This window comes from Rutilus rutilus (assembly GCF_951802725.1).
Source record: "Rutilus rutilus genome assembly, chromosome: 20".
Lineage (NCBI taxonomy): Eukaryota > Metazoa > Chordata > Actinopteri > Cypriniformes > Leuciscidae > Rutilus > Rutilus rutilus.
This window is the reverse complement of record NC_140225.1, coordinates 20921824-20940170: the sequence shown is the minus strand read 5'-3', so window position 1 is coordinate 20940170 and position 18347 is coordinate 20921824. Positions and strand designations below refer to the sequence as shown.

The following is an 18347-nucleotide window of genomic DNA, read 5'->3' as shown; positions in this document are numbered from 1 at the left end:
AGCAAGAAATGTGTGAAGACAAAAACAACAGAAACTACAGCTGAAAGTTTATTGTTAACGGCAACATAAGATTGTTCATCTGCCTAAACACTTTCTTTAATTAATCAAAGCTGATTCGGCGGGAATCCGGTGTTGTTGATTTGCCTCTAAAGCAAAGCAGCTCTCTGGACCATCTCTGGGATGCTCAGTTGCTTGGCTACTGTTGCCACTAAAGTCATGGACATCAGCCAGAGGGGTTGTCTGGCCTGGTCACAAGGGCTGTGAGAGTTGTGTTGTTCCAAATGTGCTCTGATAGATGATGTGATTGGTTAAGCAAGGTCCAGTTCTATGGCGAGTCTGGGAAGTGCGGTCTGGAGTCTGTCCACAGTCTGATCTTTATCTTTTACACCAGGGAGATCACTGAGAAACAGCAACTCCAGGTTCCTAATACACACAAGCAGACAATCTGAGGTAACGGTTGTTACTCAAACCAATGTGTCGTCCAGGGCTGTGTTTAGGGCGTTTTCAAACCTGTAGACTGTTTGCTTTGTTCCGAAACAGGGACTTAATTTGTTGCATTTTCTTCTTGGTTCGGTTCACTTTCATATATGCCTAAACGAACCGAACTAAGGGAGAAAACCCACTAGGTTTCGAAACAAACGCTCAGAGCGAGGTGTGAAAACCCCCAAGACTAAGTAGATACTTTTGACAACATTGGTCTCTGTTCAACTGAGGCTCACAATGCTTCTGGGAAACGCATTCCTGGCTGATAATTGGTCATTTGAGATCAACGTCGTCCAATCACTGTCCTCATTTGGCATACACAAAATGTGGAGTAATATGCAGTAATATGGTGCTAAATTGAAATGAAAAATGCTGTTGTCATACCTGAGTTGATGAAGAGCGATGAGTCCTTTATCTGTCACATTACCACAGGAAACTACCGTCATGTTCCTCACACTGTCCTGCAGCGTCTTTATTTGACTCAAACGCTCCAGACAGGCGTCTTCTATATAAATACACTTATTCAACCTGATATCCTCCAAGTGCTCGAGACCCTCTAAACACAAACACAAAGGCAACCTTTATCGAGTACTGTAGGTGTAATGTAAAATGTAGTGTACTGTATAGTAAAACTAGATGTGTGAAAAGAGAGAGAACCGCACTGTATCTGTCAGTGTAAAACACCCTTTTGCTTTACGTCACTTTTTCCCACAACTGAACCTCTCATCCTCACCTGTGACACACAGACAGTGTCTCATCCTCACCTGTGACACACAAACGGTGTCTCAGTGTCTCACCACATCTCACACACACATGGTAGCGTCCTCACAAACTTTCCCTCTCTGGGGTCTAATTTAATAAATAATGCAAGATTGTTTTGCTGGAGAAAATAGAGTAAGAGATCTTGGCCTTCTCCATTCACTAATGATTTAATTAAATTTGCATAGGTAATGTACAGTAACAATGCTAAAGGTTAAAAGATAATTCTGCTACATAAAGGTAACTGGGCGAGGACAGTGAGAAGGGTGTTTATGTGCGTTTAATCGATCTTTTGGCACTGCAGCATTCACTTACCCAGGTGATCAAAACCACGATACATGATGCAGGACTCTGTGGCATCAATAGCTTCTATTATGTACCGGCCCAACGGCCCAGTCGGGAGTCCGTTGTAGTCGTGCTGCCAGCGGTCGAAGCCACGGAACCGAACTTTTGCACCACATCTCAGGAGCCACTCGGCAGCAGCTCGATCAGGACCCACTGCTTTAATACGCTCATAATCAACTCTATATTGATCAAAGAACACAACAATTACTGAATAATGCATCTGGAAAGGCGACGTGACATTTTAAGCAGCGACTGCAGCGTCCTGCTGTGTGAGTGTGACATGCCATCTAAAACCAGTGATAGACCAATTAAGTCTTGTATAAACTACCGTTCAAAGGTTTAGGGGTCGGTAAGATGCCTTACGCTCACCAACAGTAATATTGTGAAATGTTATTAGAATTGAAAATAACAATTTTCTATTTGAATATATTTTAAAATGTCATTTATTCCTGTGAATTCAAGGCTGGATTTTCAGCATCATTACGCCAGTCTTCAGTGTCACATGATCCTTCAGAAATCATTCTAATATGTTGTTTGGGTTCTCAAGACACATTTCTTAATATTTCTTAAATTACTGAAAGGAATAGTTAACTTAAAAATGACAATTCTGTCATTATTTACTCACCCTCAAGTTGTTTCAAACCAGAATGAATTTATTTCTTCTGCTGAACACAAAGGAAGATATTTTGAAGAATGTCTGTAACCAGACTGTTGATGGACCCCATTGACTTCCATAGTATTTTCTTTCAGAAGAAAGAAATTCATACAGGTTTGAAACAATTTGAGGGTGAGTAAATGATGACAGAATTGTCATTTTTAAGTTAACTATTCCTTTAATATTTTGTGATTTTTTTTTTTACAGGATTGTTTGATAAATAGAAGGTTCAAAACAGCATTTCTTTTGTAACATTATAAATGTCTTTACTGTCAATTTTGATTTATTTAATGTGTCCTTGCTGAATAATAATAATAATAAAAAATCTTACTGACCTTAAACTTTGAACCAGAACTGCATATCTTATTTGTTGTGATCAAAACGTACTAAATGTTTTTCACTAAGTGGCAAATGGCAACACAACTTTCTGGCAGTGGTATTGGCCAATAAAAAAAAAAACATTTGTTGACCACTATTTTGTACAGTATTTTTCAGAGACTATATGGAACTTTTAAAATGAATTTGTCACACTTCTGGACTGTTTAAGTGAAGTGCAAAAAAGCTAGAAGGTGATTACAAATCAGTAAAAAGCACCCCTATATATATATATATATATATATATATATATATATATATATATATATATATATATATATATATATATATATATATATACACTTCACATCCACTGGACATTTTTTTTAAGTATAAAACTGAACAGCTAGATGCTATTTCTTTAAAGTTACAAGTTTAGACTCTAAATAAGAGCTGTTGTTGTGAATTACCACATTTAAATGAGTCTCTGTAGGGATTTCTCACTCTAAGGAATAGTCACTCTAGACATTAGTCCCTTTATAGGTATCTAGAGCTTATAACTGGCCTCAGGTGCTTTTAAATCTGCTGTGGGTTGGGAAAGGAAATAAATTATGACATTAGAGGAAAAACTAAACTAGTTACGTAATTGTTGTTTTGGAAAAATATTCAAATATTACTTGTTGAAAACAGCATTGAGCCACCCCCAGAACTCCCGACTGCCCCCTGGCGGCTGCTTGCGTGCGGATAAAACCATCCGCGCTGACCAGGTCAACAATCTCATGCCTATGACTAAAATAAAGAGAGAGAAAGAGACGACACGTCAAAGCATGAAGACGCACTGTTCAAATACACTTTCTAATAAAAGATCGAGAAGAACAATCTGTACGTTGACGGTCATGTCATTGAATCTATAGGACAACATAATAATGTATCTAATTTATCTGCAAATATCTAAATGCAGTACAGATACCAGATAATCTGTTCTAATCGTATTCAGAACCGCTAAAAAATAAATAGTGTGAATCTTACAAAACTGACCGTGTGGTTCGGGTAGTGCTGTTCTGCGTAGTATCTGTTATTTACATCCCGTGTCCTCCATGCGCGCGCGTTGATCTTTCACCCTTTACGTCATCCCATCCCGCGCTCCCATTGGTCAGTGAGTGTGCGACCTGTGCGTCAGGGGCGGGGCCACGAAGGACAAGCTTTCAGCGCCCGAGCAAAGAGATTCCTTAAACCAGACCGGGTCAAAGACGAGCATTATGATCACACGGCCAGGATAAGTCTGTTAGGGGAAAGTAAAAACTTATTTTGTGGAATAATGATACGAACTTTCTGTACCGGATATGTGTGCGCGCGTTTACTGTCACAGGGATCAAAGTCTGCAACGTGCAGAGCTGCACATCACAGCGGGTGAGAATCACAACAGCTCTACTAAAGAGTACTTAAAGAACACCACAGAGTATTTATAGTGACCGAAAATGTTCTGACTGTAGTGTCACGCTAATAATCCTATTAAAAGTAACGTTATTTTGGCTGTAGTATGTCTATTGTGACTACACAGTGGTACTCTAGTCAGGATACATTCAATAACACTTCAGTTAAGGGTGCACGGTGCCCCGATATTATAAAAGGGGATAGTTCAACCGAAAATGTAATCATACTTATCATCGTGTCGTTCCAAACCTGTGTGACCTATTTTCTTACGCGGAAGACAAAGGAAAATATTTTGAGGAGTGTTGGTAACCAAACAGTTTGGTTGTATGGGGAAAAAAAGACATTTCTCAAAATATCATTATTTATGTTCCACAGAAGAAGAAAAGTCAAACATGTTTGGTATTATATGAGGGTGAGTAAATGTTGACATAATTTTCATTTTTTGGGGGGTGAACTATGCCTTTAAAGTAATCAATAATTATTTTCGTCTTTTGGCCGATAACTGGTATATGGACAAATATTAAAGAAAATTGACCTGTTTCTAATAAATCAATCAAACACTTTAAACTAAAATCAGACATTTCATATTCTACAAGTGAAATTAGGCATCACCGCATTATGCCATTTTCTACAGATTACATTTAACAGTGATATTAAACTATTCGAGTTAGTAAACATCAACTTTAAGTGAGTGTTCGATGATGACAAATAGTAAAAATAGATTAAATGCGCATGCACAATTAAATTTCCAAATCTCGGCTGATAATATACCATTATATTGTGTAGCTCATTCGATGTGGCTGTTATTGGTGGAGGGATTGTTGGACTGGCGTCTGCCAGAGAGATGATCCTCAGACACCCAAACCTCACCTTTACTCTGCTGGAGAAAGAGAAAGAGCTTGGTGAGTGTGCATTGGTTCTTCTAGATGCTTATTCATATCCATGCTGATTTCATTTTAATTTCTTTGGTGTCTCCACCCAGCACTCCATCAGACAGGTCATAACAGTGGTGTGATCCACAGTGGGATTTACTACACACCGGGCTCTCTTAAGGCTCAGCTTTGTGTTCGTGGAGCCACGCTGACATATCAGTACTGTCAGAAGAAAGGTGTCCCTTATAAGAGATGTGGCAAGGTGAGAATGAGCACAGGCCCCTTAACACCACAGATACCAAATCCTGGACCTGACAAAGAGATTTGTCTCTATAGTATCTTGTGTGTGTGACCGCAGCTTATCGTAGCAGTGGAGAAAGAGGAGATTCCACGTCTAAAAGCTCTATATGAGCGCGGTCTGAAGAACAATGTACAAGATCTCAAGCTGATTGACGCCAAAGCCATTCGAGAGAAAGAGCCGTACTGCAGGGTGAGTGACACCTGTCTTTGTGTTAATGAAAGATTAGATTAGGTACATATTTTCCACGCGTGTATCATTCATTGGTTTGATCAATAACCAGCAGATTGCAAAAGTGCTGTCATCAGGCCTTTACCTGGTTCAGGTGACCTTAGGCCCGCTGTTTCAAACACTGATTTATTAACCTATTTATGACCGTCGTCTATGTGTTTGAATGTTGTATGACGTCTTTTAATCTCAGTAAAGTCAGTTAACGTTTAGCTTCACTTACACTAAATAAAAAATTTAGGGTCGGTAAGATTTTTTAAATGTTTTTGAAAGAAGTCGTCGTCTCTTATATTCATCAAAGCTGCTTTTATTTAATCTAAAATGCAGTAAAAACAGTAATATTGTTACTATTTTAATATATTTTAAAATCTAATTTATTCCTGTGTTGGCAAAGCTACATTTTCAGTATCACATGATCCTGATTTAGTTCTCAAGAAGCATTTCTTATTATTATCAATGTTGAAAACAGTTGTGCTGCTTAGTATATTTTTGGAAACTGTGATACATTTTTTCAGGATCCTTTGATGAATAGAAAGTTAAAAAGAACAGCGTTTAAACAGGTAGAGACCATCCGAATCTTTCATCATGCGCAACAAATCACTGTTTGTTTTGTTTATAGATAACATTTTTTGTTAAATAGATAATGCTACATTAACAGACTGTAGTGTGACTTCCAGTAATCAGAATTTCTGTTAATCCAAAATGAAAAGAACAAATAGTTTCACAGATTATTTCAGAAAATGAAGCAGAATTTCAGTTGCTCACTGGTGCACCCCTAGACTCCAGGAAGTTGTGTAGTTCCAGCCAGTCAGATCTGCAGAGAACTTCTGATTTCAGCCAACCAATGGCATTTTTGTGTGCAATATGCATCAAACAGTCAGAGAACGGACTGTACATGAAATAATGCATGAAATCATTCCTTTGTTTATACATAGGGCATCATGGCATTGGACTCTCCATTCACGGGGATCGTTGACTGGCAGTTAGTGGCTCTGACCTACGGTAAAGACTTCCAGGAAGCAGGTGGGACTGTGATGACAGACTTTGAGGCATCAGACATCACGGTTGCAGCAGAGAGCCCAGCTGGGAGTGCTGAAGGTGAGTCACGTGACCTGTTCAATGTCCCAGACCTCTTTCTTTTCTTTAATGTAACTCTGTTCATCGCTTTATGTGTGTTTAGGGCTGAAATATCCCATCACCATCAAAAGCTCACAGGTGAGAAACTGAAATGTATTAATCATGATTTTATGATTTCAGGTCGGAAACGTATCTCCTGGGATTGTGTATGTATTAGTATGGCTGTGTTTGTGTGCAGGGGAAGGAGGTGAGGTGTCGGTTCGTGTTGACATGTGGAGGCCTTTACTCTGATCGTTTGTCTGAGATGTCTGGCTGTAGTTCAGAGCCCCGTATCGTTCCCTTCAGAGGAGATTACATGGTGCTCAAGCCAGAGAAAAACTACCTGGTCAGGGGCAACATCTACCCTGTGAGTAGAAACAGCCCACACACACACTTAATCCACAGATATATGAGCGTGTCTTTAAGGTCTGTGTTTGTGTGCCTAGGTGCCAAACCCACGCTTCCCATTTCTTGGAGTCCATTTCACTCCTCGAATGGATGGTAGTGTCTGGCTGGGCCCAAACGCGGTGTTGGCTTTTAAACGAGAGGGGTATAAACTCTATGACTTCGACACACAAGACTTCATTAATGCGCTCTCCTACAGGTACATACTAATACACATTGGTACACTACTGGTCATATGTTTGTCACGTTCTTTTTTTTTTTTTTTTTTTACAAATTAATGAAATGCTTTATTTCAGCATGGATGCATTAAATTGATATAAAAAATTACGCTAAAGGCATTAATGTTACAAAATAGTTATATTTCATGCTGTTCTTTTGAACTTTCTATTCATTAAAGAAACCTGAAAAATCTGTCACGTTTCCACGTAAATATTAAGCAGCAACTGTTTTCAACACAAGAAATGTTTCTTGAGCAGCAAATCAGCATATCAGAATAATTTCTGAAGGATCATGTGACACTGAAGACCGTCAACAATCAGTCTGAAAATTCAGCTTTGTCATCACAGGAATAAATTACATTTGAAAACATATTCAAATAGAAAACAGTTCTTATGAATAATATTATTTTACAACATTACTGTTTTTACTCTATTTTTAATCACTTACTAACCTTTGTAAAGTTATATCCAGTTTTACAACTTTGTTGTTATGAAAACGACATGGCCTAAAACTAAAATGACCATGAAAATAATGAGAATAATTTACATCTCAAATAATAAATGGTTTAACAGGCAAATGAATGTAAGTGTTTTTATACAATTATAAACTTCAAGTTTTTGCTTTAAAAATGGTTATGAAGTAAATTGGCCCCATTTTCTTCCATTCTTCATGTCGACAAGTCAAAATAAGTTTTTATGGTAATCAACATGCCAAAATGCTGTCGATTGAGCTAACTGAACCCTGAATATTCCTTTAAATACATAGGGGTGTTCATTTAAGACAGTTTCTTCACTTGAAAACTGTGTGTGTGTGTGTGTGTGTGTGTGTGTAGGGGTCTTCAGAGGCTGGTGATGAAGAACATTGTGTATGGAATGGGGGAGATGTATAGAGGTGTGTTTCCCAGTGCTCAGGTGAAGATTCTGCAGAAGTTCATACCTGAACTGGGCCCCAGTGATGTCCTCAGGTACAATCACTCTATTGGGAAAGGTTATAAGGGTCATGCTTAGTGTCATTTATCACCACTATTGTTGTATAGTCACTCTAATATAGTGCCTTTGTCCTGCACACGCTGGCCTGTTTGAAAATGTTGTTTTTCTGCTTGTTGGTTTGTGCAGGGGGCCGTCCGGTGTGCGTGCACAGGCATTGGATGCTGAAGGAAACCTGGTGGATGATTTTGTGTTTGACGGTGGGAAGGGAGAGCTGGGCAGCCGGATTCTGCACGTACGCAATGCACCGTCACCCGCTGCGAGCTCCTCCCTGGCCATCGCTGAGATGATTGCAGATGAGCTGGAGAAAAGATTTCAACTGTAGGCATAGCTCAGATGACATTGCCATCACCATGATAACACTCTCATTCTTATACTTTAATTCAGAGTATAAAAGAATAATTATAGAATAAAACTTTGGTATTGTGTGGAACAGTCATAATATAAAAAGATTTCTGGTGCTCTTTTTTAATGTATCTTCTGCAAATAATGCAGATTTTAGGAAATGTTGGGAAACTATTATTATGTCTTTGTAAATCTAATGATCTAACTGCCTTAAAGTAATGTTCAGAGGTATTTGCCTCTTAAGATAATGTGTTCACTCCATATCTGAATTTGTAAAAAAAAATTAAACAAAACATGACAAATTATTTTTGGTGGGTTTTCAAATTATTGAGTTATTGAGTAATTCAAAAACAATTCTTCTGATTTGTTCCTTGTAGAATCAGGGTTTTCAACCCATATATAAAGCATACATTTTCTTGACATTATAACTATTTTCTTCCTTTCTAGCATAATCTGTTAGGTGAACATGTAATGTTAGTTTATATTATTGAAAGTTGTTTTTTTTCTACAGAGTAAAGTATTTTTTAGAGCTTGGCATAACTAAACCTTGTTTATCCAGGTTTTTCAAGACTATAGGAACCCTGATACGTCAAAGAAAAGAAAAAATTATGTTGAGGAGGCGAAACATCTTGTTTTGTTTTTTTGTTGCTTTAGCTTATTTTAATCCATGGTTTATTTTAAAGGGATGGTTCACCCAAAAATGTACTTAACCTCAAGTTTTTTTCTTCTTCTGTTGAACACAAAAGAAGATATTTTAAAGAATGTCAGTAACCAGACAGTTGACGGCACCCATTGATTTCCATAGTAGTTAAACAATACTATGGAAGTCAGTGGGTGCTGTCAATTGTCTGGTTACTGACGTTCTTCAAAATCTCATATTTTATGTTCAACAGAAGAAGAAAAAACTCATGCAGGTTTGGAACAACATGAAGATATATATATATATATATATATATATTAGGTGATCTATCTCTTTAAGTAATCTTGAAGCCCATAAAGTTTTGCTGTGGGCCCCGGCCCTCTGCAGCCACTGCTGTAAAGGCTTAAACCCCTTTTCTAGTGCATGAATCTGCTGAAATGTTCCCAAGAAAAAGTGTTTACATGATTTATTGGGTGGCCGTTTCGCTACTGACCACACGATAGCAGTGGTTGGCTGGAAATTTGGGGGATTTTTAGATCAATAGGAACTAAAATAACTATCAAAAATAGAATCTGTAAATACCGCTGACAAGGCACTTCAAGATTATTCAGTGCTTTTTACTGAAAGGCAAAAACAATAGTGTCACTGTAAAAAGTACTTCTAGAAAACACGCTTGAGTGTATGTGTGTTTATTGTGCCAAAATAAGACATATCGTGTATGTGCTACGTTGCTGCGCTTGTTCTCTCTCTCTCTCTCTCTCTCGCTCGCACACAGCGGGCGATCCCTCCCTCCGGGCTGCGCAGATGCGGGAAGCGCGCGCAGTGAGCAGCTGTGATTACACCGTCATGGACACGAGCGCACCACATCAGAGTTGAATCGGGACGTTGCCAACAACAAAAACAAAGACATTAGCTCTCCCCACTTTTCGTCGGAATATAACGGATTCAGACGTCGCTTGTGTGACTGGAATATGCCCAGCAGACGGACTCTCGCAACATGACAGTCTCGCGCTGGAGGAACTCCTGCTCGCGCGCTTCATGAGGAGTCTCGAGGCCACAGAGCCGCCGCGCGCCGCCAGATGTGCTGCTGTTAACCGCAGGCAAAACACCGCGAGACGAACACCAGCCTGACGACGCTCAACGCCTTTTTTTTAAACATTTCCCCATGACATGACATCGGCTGTCCTGTTTGAGGAGCAGCTGGGCGAACTGCCCGACTAGCATGTGCGGCTAATCTCGGGTGTATGTTAGCGGCTAATTAGCGCACGAGCGCTGCGCGAGACACCCGCGACACTCAAACGGCTGACAGGACAGAGACGCGAACACTTTCACACTCGTTGAAACGGCTTAATTTGAATTACAAACAGTTTTCCCTGCAGAATGCGGTGTTTCACGTGTCTAAAAGCCTTACTGGCCCGTAAATGTGATAGAGTCTGAGTTTGTTTTGAGTGTGTGTGCGCGCCGCAAGAGCGGCTAAAGTTGTGTGGTTGTTCCCGGTGCTGGGAGCGCGCGGGGCCGATGCAGAGCAGCCATGCAGCACGACTTCAGCTCCAGCGAGGAGAGCAGCGCGAGATGGCGAGGCCTGTTCGTGCAGGCACTGCGAAAGGTACTGACCCTGTTCGGTCCCTCATTCGCACTTTTTCACAGTGTTTACATTGAATCTCTGGCGTAATGAGTTAGTTTTAAAGAGTAATTGTGCAGAACTGAAATCCAGAGTTCTCCCCGTATAGTGATTTGCACAGCTGTAGATAGTGTCTGTTTTTAGATGTTCCTGAAGGATGCATCCGTGCAATATGCAAACAGTGTTTCTTTACTATTGGCCACGGCCTTTACGACATACAGTTACGGTTTCGTGCATGACACACACTCACTTTGACGTGACATGTCATGTCCAGTGTCTAGGTGGAGTTCAGTGTTGGCTTTTACTTTTTGATGGGGCTTTTCACCTTTGACCAAACAGTCCAATGCGTAACTAACTATCATGCACTGTTACATCTATGATTGAGTGATCTCGGCTTCCCTTGCCAGAATAAATGTCAAATGTATTCCAAATCTCCCTCATGTTTCCTCACTACTGCAATGAAAATATCTCAGCACCATCAGGAGACTCTTGGAGCAGATGGTGTGTGTGAATGTTTGTGGTTGTGAGAGAGAGATTTTGGCTGCATCTGATCTGATGTGATGCTGAAAATGATTTTTGATTCCAAACAAACAAGAAAACCCTTAGAAATTTATGTGAAGTGAGTGACTCACTCAGACTCTTGAATGAACTTTGATTATAAACAATATATTTACAGATTATTGGTTAAAGGGATAGTTCACCAAAAAATGAACATTTTCATCATTTGTTTACCCTCATGTACCCAATGTTGTCCCAGACCTGTATGTATCTTTCTTCTGTTGAACATAAAAGAAGATTTTTTTTATACAATGTAAGGTAACAGCAACCAAAAACTAGTTAACAACATTCAATTCAACTCAACTAAATAGTGTTTCTCAGAAGAACTAAAGTCATGCAGGTTTGGAACAACATGAGAGAGAGTAAATAACAGAATTTAATTTTTGGGTGAACTGTCCCTTTAATTCATTCTAATTCACATAAAGCAAGAATAACTGATCCCAATCGGGAATAGTGAACAATATTATTATTCACTTTTATTGGTAGAGCTGTTCTGTATGAGTTATATTATTCATCCAAACCTTCACTTTCAAGAGGTAAATATACAGAGCATCACTCTGGATGTGCACTCGCATCTTTCATTTTCTCTGCCTACTCTCCCATTCTCCACATCAATACTTTTCTGTCTGCTACTATCATCCCCCCATCCCTGGAGAAGACAGAGGGGTAGAGTGTGTGTTTGTATCTGCGTGTGTGTGTATGTGTGTTGTGGGGTCCCAGTAGAGTAGCTCTCAGTGCCTAATGGAGGACAGCATGTAACCAGACACTAGTGCAGAGATCACAAGCCATCTCTCATCTGTGTATTTGCGTGTGTGTGTGTGTGTATGTGCATGCATGCATTTGCTTTGTGTTTTCGGTCAGTATTTCACTTTTGGACTGCAGAAGGGAATAAAATCTGTTTTCAAATCTGTGCTCACCTTTAACCTTTCACCTGTCGTAACACAAATGCTGTTCTCTCTCACACTTTTCTATAACTGGTTTTGCCACAGTACCTGAACAGACTGCATTCCTATTAAAGGACACAGCCCAGTAAGGTGGGAGGGGGATAAAATGGGAAAGAGAGGTGTTTTTTTGTCTCGTTTGTCCACCAAACTGAGAGCCGAGAAGGTGTGTGTGCATATCAGTGTACGTATGTCAGATGATGTCATGTTGCCTTTGTAACAGTGTAGCTTCCTGTGTGTATATCTATAAATGTGTGAGAGATCTGTGATCCCAGACCAGATTTTTTTTTTAAACAATTTATATTTTAATTTATGTGCTTTTGTCTTTCCATCCCTCCCCATTCAAATGCATCTGTGGTTCCCTTTATAACATTGCTCTGTTTTTAAATGTGCAGGTGCAGTTACAAGTACATCCAAACCTGTCGGCTAAAGAAGACGCACTCCAACACATTGAGGCGCTCATACTACAGCTCCTGAACAAGCTGTGTGTCACACAGCCTAGAACAATAGCTGATGTCGAGGTACGCGCACACACCAATGATGGGCGGTATTATGGAATATAGTGTACTATGGGAAAAACATGTCAACTGGCAGAGGTTGTGCTGTACATATTGATATATTTATGCTAATATTAGTAGGCAGGGCTGCTTTACATTATTTACCTTTGACTGATAAAGAAACATGGAGAAATTGAAAAATATGGATCGGCGTATGTCCTAAACAATCAAGAGAAAGAAGGTTTTGTTATTTAAGGGTGCAACTTAACTTAAAGGATTAGTTCACCTCAAAATGAAAATTTCCTGATAATTTACTCACCCCAATGCCATCCAAGATGTTCATGTCTTTCTTTCTTCAGTGGAAAAGAAATTAAGTTTTTTGAGGAAAACATTTCAGGATTTTTCTCCACACAATGGACTTCAACGGTAACCAAATTGTTGAAGTCCAAATCAATGCAGTTTCAAAGGGCTCTGCAGGATCCCAGCTGAGCAATAGGGTCTTATCTAGCGAAACGATCGGTCATTTCTAAATAAAATAAAAATGTATATACTTTTTAACCACAATTGTTCGTCTTGTGCTGGTCTGCGACGCGCCAGGCATTACGTAATCACGTTGGATAGGTCACACTGGACGTAGCGGTCTCCTCCATCTGCCTAAGGTCTTCATCTGTGTTCTCCGGTTCAAAAAGGTAGGGTAGGGCGAAAAACTCCATCTCATTTTCTCCTCCAACCTCAAAATCGTCCGACATCATTGTTTTACCTTTTTTGTTAAAGTGTTTTTTGTATTAGTCTTCATGTTTGCTTTGTAAACAATGGGGCGGTACTTCCGCCTACGTCCAGCGTGACCTTTCCAACGTGATTACATAATGCCTGGCGCGTCGCAGACCAGCACAAGACGAACAATTGTGGTTAAAAAGTATATACATTTTTATTTTATTTAGAAATGACCGATCGTTTCGCTAGATAAGACCCTATTGCTCAGCTGGGATCCTGCAGAGCCCTTTGAAACTGCATTGATTTGGACTTCAACAATTTGGTTACCGTTGAAGTCCATTGTGTGGAGAAAAATCCTGAAATGTTTTCCTCAAAAAACTTAATTTCTTTTCCACTGAAGAAAGAAAGACATGAACATCTTGGATGGCATTGGGGTGAGTAAATTATCAGGAAATTTTCATTTTGAGGTGAACTAATCCTTTAAAGGGATAGTTCACTTTGAAATTAATTTTTGATATGTTTTAGCTTACCTCAAGGGCATCCAAGATGTAGGTGTCTTTGTTTCCACAGTAGTTTCAATTTTGATATTTTTAGGTCAAACCGTTCTTGTCTGTCAGTCATATAATGCATGTCGATGGTCACTGGCTCAAAACACAAGCACAGAGTCCAAATTAAAACAATTCCCCATCGTCCAAATGAAACAATTCCCCATCATAAGTACACATTGATGGCCTAAGACACGAAACGAGCGGTTTGTGTGAGAAAACGAACAGTATTTATATGGTTGTTATCTCTTGAAAACAGCACACGTCCAAATGATCTGACGGCGCGGGCGGGTATAGATATATACATAGATGTCGCCTTGGCTACTGCAGTTCATTGGAACGAAACCGTAGCCAAGCGACATCTAGTGTATATATCTATACCCGCCCGCGCCGTCAGATCATTTGGACGTGTGCTGTTTTCAAGAGATAACAACCATATAAATACTGTTCGTTTTCTCACACAAACCGCTCGTTTCGTGTCTCATGGTGCCTTCACGTGCTATGGTAATTATGGTAAATACCAAAAGCCGACATGGAAAATGCACATGAACACCCCCTCATGTGGTATTTTCAACTGGGCAACTCGTAGAATATTTTTGATGACCGAGTTGCCGAGATGAGATAACCTTTGACCTTTTCAAAATGGCGGAGAGCAACGCAAGAGTCGTGAATACTGTTAGCGGATAGTTTTTGTAGCCTATACAATGTTGTGTCATTAACGATTGTAATATAATGCGTTAACACTCAATTTTCAACTTCGCCGCAATTTCCTTGGTTCATATTTAATCATTTTATGTCATGTTTTATTTTTTATTATTATTAATTATGTTTTAATCATCAGAAAGCACCACACTTACGTTTTTTTTTTTTTTTGTAAAGATAAAAAAGATACTCGACTGACACAGACCTTGCGGGTACTACATTACGACAACAAAAGCACTTGAACACAACACACTGGTAAATACCAGTTCACAAGTGGAAAATATCATCTTTTCCATAGCACGTGAAGGCAGCATTAGGCCATCAATGTGTACTTATGATGGGGAATTGTTTCATTTGGACGATGGGGAATTGTTTTAATTTGGACTCTGTGCTTGTGTTTTGAGCCAGTGACCATAGACCTGCATTATATGACTGACAGACAAGAACGGTTTGACCTAAAAATATCAAAATTGAAACTACTGCGGAAACAAAGACACCTACATCTTGGATGCCCTTGAGGTAAGCTAAAACATATCAAAAATTAATTTCAAAGTGAACTATCCCTTTAAGTTAATATTCAACTGATATTACAATAGAGGTGTGTGTATGTCAGCTGTTTTTTAACAGCTTCAAATGAGGCTCATCCGATCAGAATCTTAGTCTAAACTTTTTTCATATAAAGTAAATTGGGGAGTCAGCACGATTATGACCAGTGTATAGGGTCTTCCCTAGGGGATCGCCGATACTGCCGGTCTTTGCCGGATCGGGTGTGGTTCAGACGAGACCGATCCAAATCCAATATTGTGCTTATACTATTCTGTGTTATTGTTAAGCCCCACAAAAGGCACAAAAACATTATAAAGCACCACAAAGTTTTCGTGCACTATATTATAAGTGTTCTGAAGCCATTCTATAGTATAATGTGAGATAGAAATTAATATTTAAAGCTGCAGTCCATAACTTTTTTGGGTTAAAAATTATCCAAAATAAATTTGAGCAAGTACATAACCAGCCAGTGTTCAAAACTATCTGCTTGCCTTAGCTTAGCTTAAATTTGTTGTTTTTCTTTATAATTAAGTTGTCTGTATTTAGTATATTGTGTTTAGCACACAAAAGAGTGATTATCAGTTCAACACACAGAGTTATAGAAATTCTACTTGATCTAAAAAAAAAGGGCTGGTAAAAAAAAATAGATTTTTCGATTAATCGTTTTTTAAAATGTGGTTGATTCGATATCAATTCTCAAAAACCACTAATCAATCTTTTTTACATATTTATTTCTGCAAATATTGACCATAAAATCTGATTGACGTTAATCTTTTTACTAGTCTTCTCCACTAGATGTCCTCCTGTTATGGCGGACGCAGGTGCACCTTTCAGCATGAAAGACGTTCTGGACATTGAAGGAACTGTCACTGTCCCGATCGGACCAGTGCTGCATGGTCACGAAAGTTTATCATTTGCACGCGTTTTTAAGCTTTGCTAATTTAAACATTCGTGTGCTGTGTGAAGTTTTATTTGACGCAAAAAGAAGTTTTGTGAGACACACATAAAAAGCAGCTCAGACAGCATGCAAATAATAAAATTAATTTTCTTTCACGTCTCTTTGCACTTGAATGGACAAATTCACACAAATTTCTCTCAAAATGCCCGCCTTGGCGAATATCCTAGTAAGCATAGGCCTAGTTGGTTATGTCTTACGAGAGCGTAAACACTTAAGACAACACGTGTATCATTATATTGGATCCATGCATTGTCTTAAAGTGACAGCAGCATAATATTCCTTAATATAATTACTGTTATTATTAATATAATAATTTTTTTAATGTTAATCAAACAACAAAAGACAAATAAATCACTCACTGCGCTTCACTGAATAATTTTTTTGCCAACTTTAATAAGGATTTAATAAAGTTGCTAAATTTTCTAAATATTTGTTAGATAGTAGTTTTAGCTGGGCTATCAAAATTGGAATCGAGAATTGTTCAATTTCACTGGTATCTATAATTTTGTTTTCATAACCTTATTTATTACAACACAAGGATACATGGGTTAAAAATAAAAATAATTATATTCATTTAATGTTGTGGTGGGGCCAGTGAAAATTGAAATCATTGAATCAAATCGAATCGAGATCTTGAGAATCGGAGTCGAATCAACTCAGGACATCTGTATTGATACCCAGCCCTACCCGCCGTGCAGTACAGTCGTGCCGTGTACCAGCTGCTTTGACACGATTATCAGCTTAACTGACTTGTTAACTGATCATGTTTTATATATACATATTTAAATTACATGGGAAAAATAACTTGAATAATTGACCTGAATTATTCATCTCATTACAGTATTTAATTACCTGGATTATCCAAAAATAGGCATTACCACATGGTCATTAAAATAACAAAAACGTTTTATTTTAGTTAGATCAAAATAAATATATTGTAATATACTGTTACATTCAAAGATATTAATTATTTATAACATTATATAAGAGTTTGGTTATGCTGCCTATCGTTAACACTACAGCTCAGCACTATTAAATAAAATAAAAGACAGTTCTTGTCACCTTTGGCTTGATGTGTGTTCACAGGATCGTGTTCAGAAGACGTTCCCGAATCCCATCGATAAATGGGCCATGGCAGACGCTCAGGCTGCAATAGAGAAGCGCAAGCGAAGGAACCCACTGCTGCTGCCAGTCGATAAGATACATCCACTACTGAAGGTGCAAAAAAAAAACACTCGAACACATCTTACTAAATCTACAACATTCACATGCTATCACACAGAGTAACACGTGTCTGATTTTGTGTGTGCAGGAGGTGCTGGGCTATAAGATCGACTATCATGTGTGTCTGTATATTGTTGCTGTGTTGGAGTACATCTCAGCCGACATCCTCAAGCTGGCTGGAAACTACGTGAGCAACATTCGACATTACGAGATCAGCCAGCAGGACATCACTGTCTCCATGTGTGCTGACAAGGTCAGAAATGTGTGTGTGTGTGTGTGTGTGTGTGTGTGTGTGTGTGTGTATGTGTGATTCGTCATGTGTGTGCATAAAAAGTTTTTGTTTCCTGAATGGATGTTACGAGTAAAAATAAATAAATCACTAAATAAATTTAGTGATATTACACCTTTAATTATGACAATTATTTGGATTGTCATAAGAGTATCATTCTATTGTGTCTGAAACATGGAGAAAAACCTTCTTAATGCCTAATGCAATTATAAATGAAATCAAGATAGGCAATTAATTAAGAAACAGAAACTTTGTTACACTAAATTTAATTATCCATGAAGTTCATCAAATCTTAAACCTGCAAAATATGTCAGTGGTTCTAGGGTCAATGACAAATAAAGTCCTAAATGATAAACTAGATGAAAAGTCTAGTTTAAAATACATGTCAGGTTCTGAGAAATAATGCTTTTTCATTCAAGCTGGTTTCATGTTTCTTCTTTGTTTTTACTTTCATACCCTAATGATATTGTTATCTAAAACTGAACTATCTGAATTGTTTTGATGCTTACTGACCTTAACAGACATTGTGCTCCACAGAGATCTGTGATATTATCATGATTATCATTATTATGGTTTATAATAACAATAATGATAATAAAAATACAAATTATTATTATTATTATTATTATTATTATTATTAATAACAAAAAAA

At 38.4% G+C, this 18347-nt stretch overlaps 3 protein-coding genes across 4 annotated transcripts in view; 2 read left to right on the top strand and 1 right to left on the bottom strand.

Annotated features, from left to right (window-relative positions):
• Window positions 1-35: 35 nt before the first annotated feature.
• On the bottom strand, window positions 36-3703 carry dmac2l (distal membrane arm assembly component 2 like). The gene is made up of 5 exons (XM_084391742.1): window positions 3596-3703; window positions 3235-3346; window positions 1558-1766; window positions 868-1039; window positions 36-423 (listed from the first exon to the last, which is right to left on the bottom strand). Exons 2-5 carry the CDS (start codon window positions 3336-3338, stop codon window positions 309-311), a joined length of 600 nt encoding a protein of 199 aa, XP_084247868.1. The 5' UTR covers window positions 3339-3346; window positions 3596-3703; the 3' UTR covers window positions 36-308.
• l2hgdh (L-2-hydroxyglutarate dehydrogenase) lies at window positions 3691-8765 on the top strand. Of its 2 annotated transcripts, none has more exons than XM_084391739.1 (10): window positions 3691-3967; window positions 4778-4893; window positions 4974-5125; window positions 5222-5353; window positions 6325-6487; window positions 6570-6604; window positions 6705-6872; window positions 6952-7109; window positions 7962-8093; window positions 8245-8765. In XM_084391739.1, the coding sequence occupies exons 1-10, from the start codon at window positions 3876-3878 to the stop codon at window positions 8438-8440; spliced, it is 1344 nt and encodes a 447-aa protein (XP_084247865.1). In that variant the 5' UTR covers window positions 3691-3875; the 3' UTR covers window positions 8441-8765. The 2 variants fall into 2 exon arrangements, with proteins under 2 accessions (XP_084247865.1, XP_084247864.1); XM_084391738.1 differs by lacking the exon at window positions 3691-3967 and adding an exon at window positions 4301-4403.
• A 1106-nt stretch (window positions 8766-9871) lies between these two features.
• Window positions 9872-18347, top strand: part of sos2 (son of sevenless homolog 2) — a 19955-nt gene continuing 11479 nt past the window's right edge. The window contains exons 1-4 of the mRNA XM_084391366.1: window positions 9872-10706; window positions 12616-12741; window positions 17269-17400; window positions 17495-17659. Of these exons, the coding sequence (XP_084247492.1) occupies window positions 10632-10706; window positions 12616-12741; window positions 17269-17400; window positions 17495-17659 (498 nt within the window). The 5' untranslated portion in view covers window positions 9872-10631. The remainder of the gene's footprint in view (window positions 10707-12615; window positions 12742-17268; window positions 17401-17494; window positions 17660-18347) is intronic.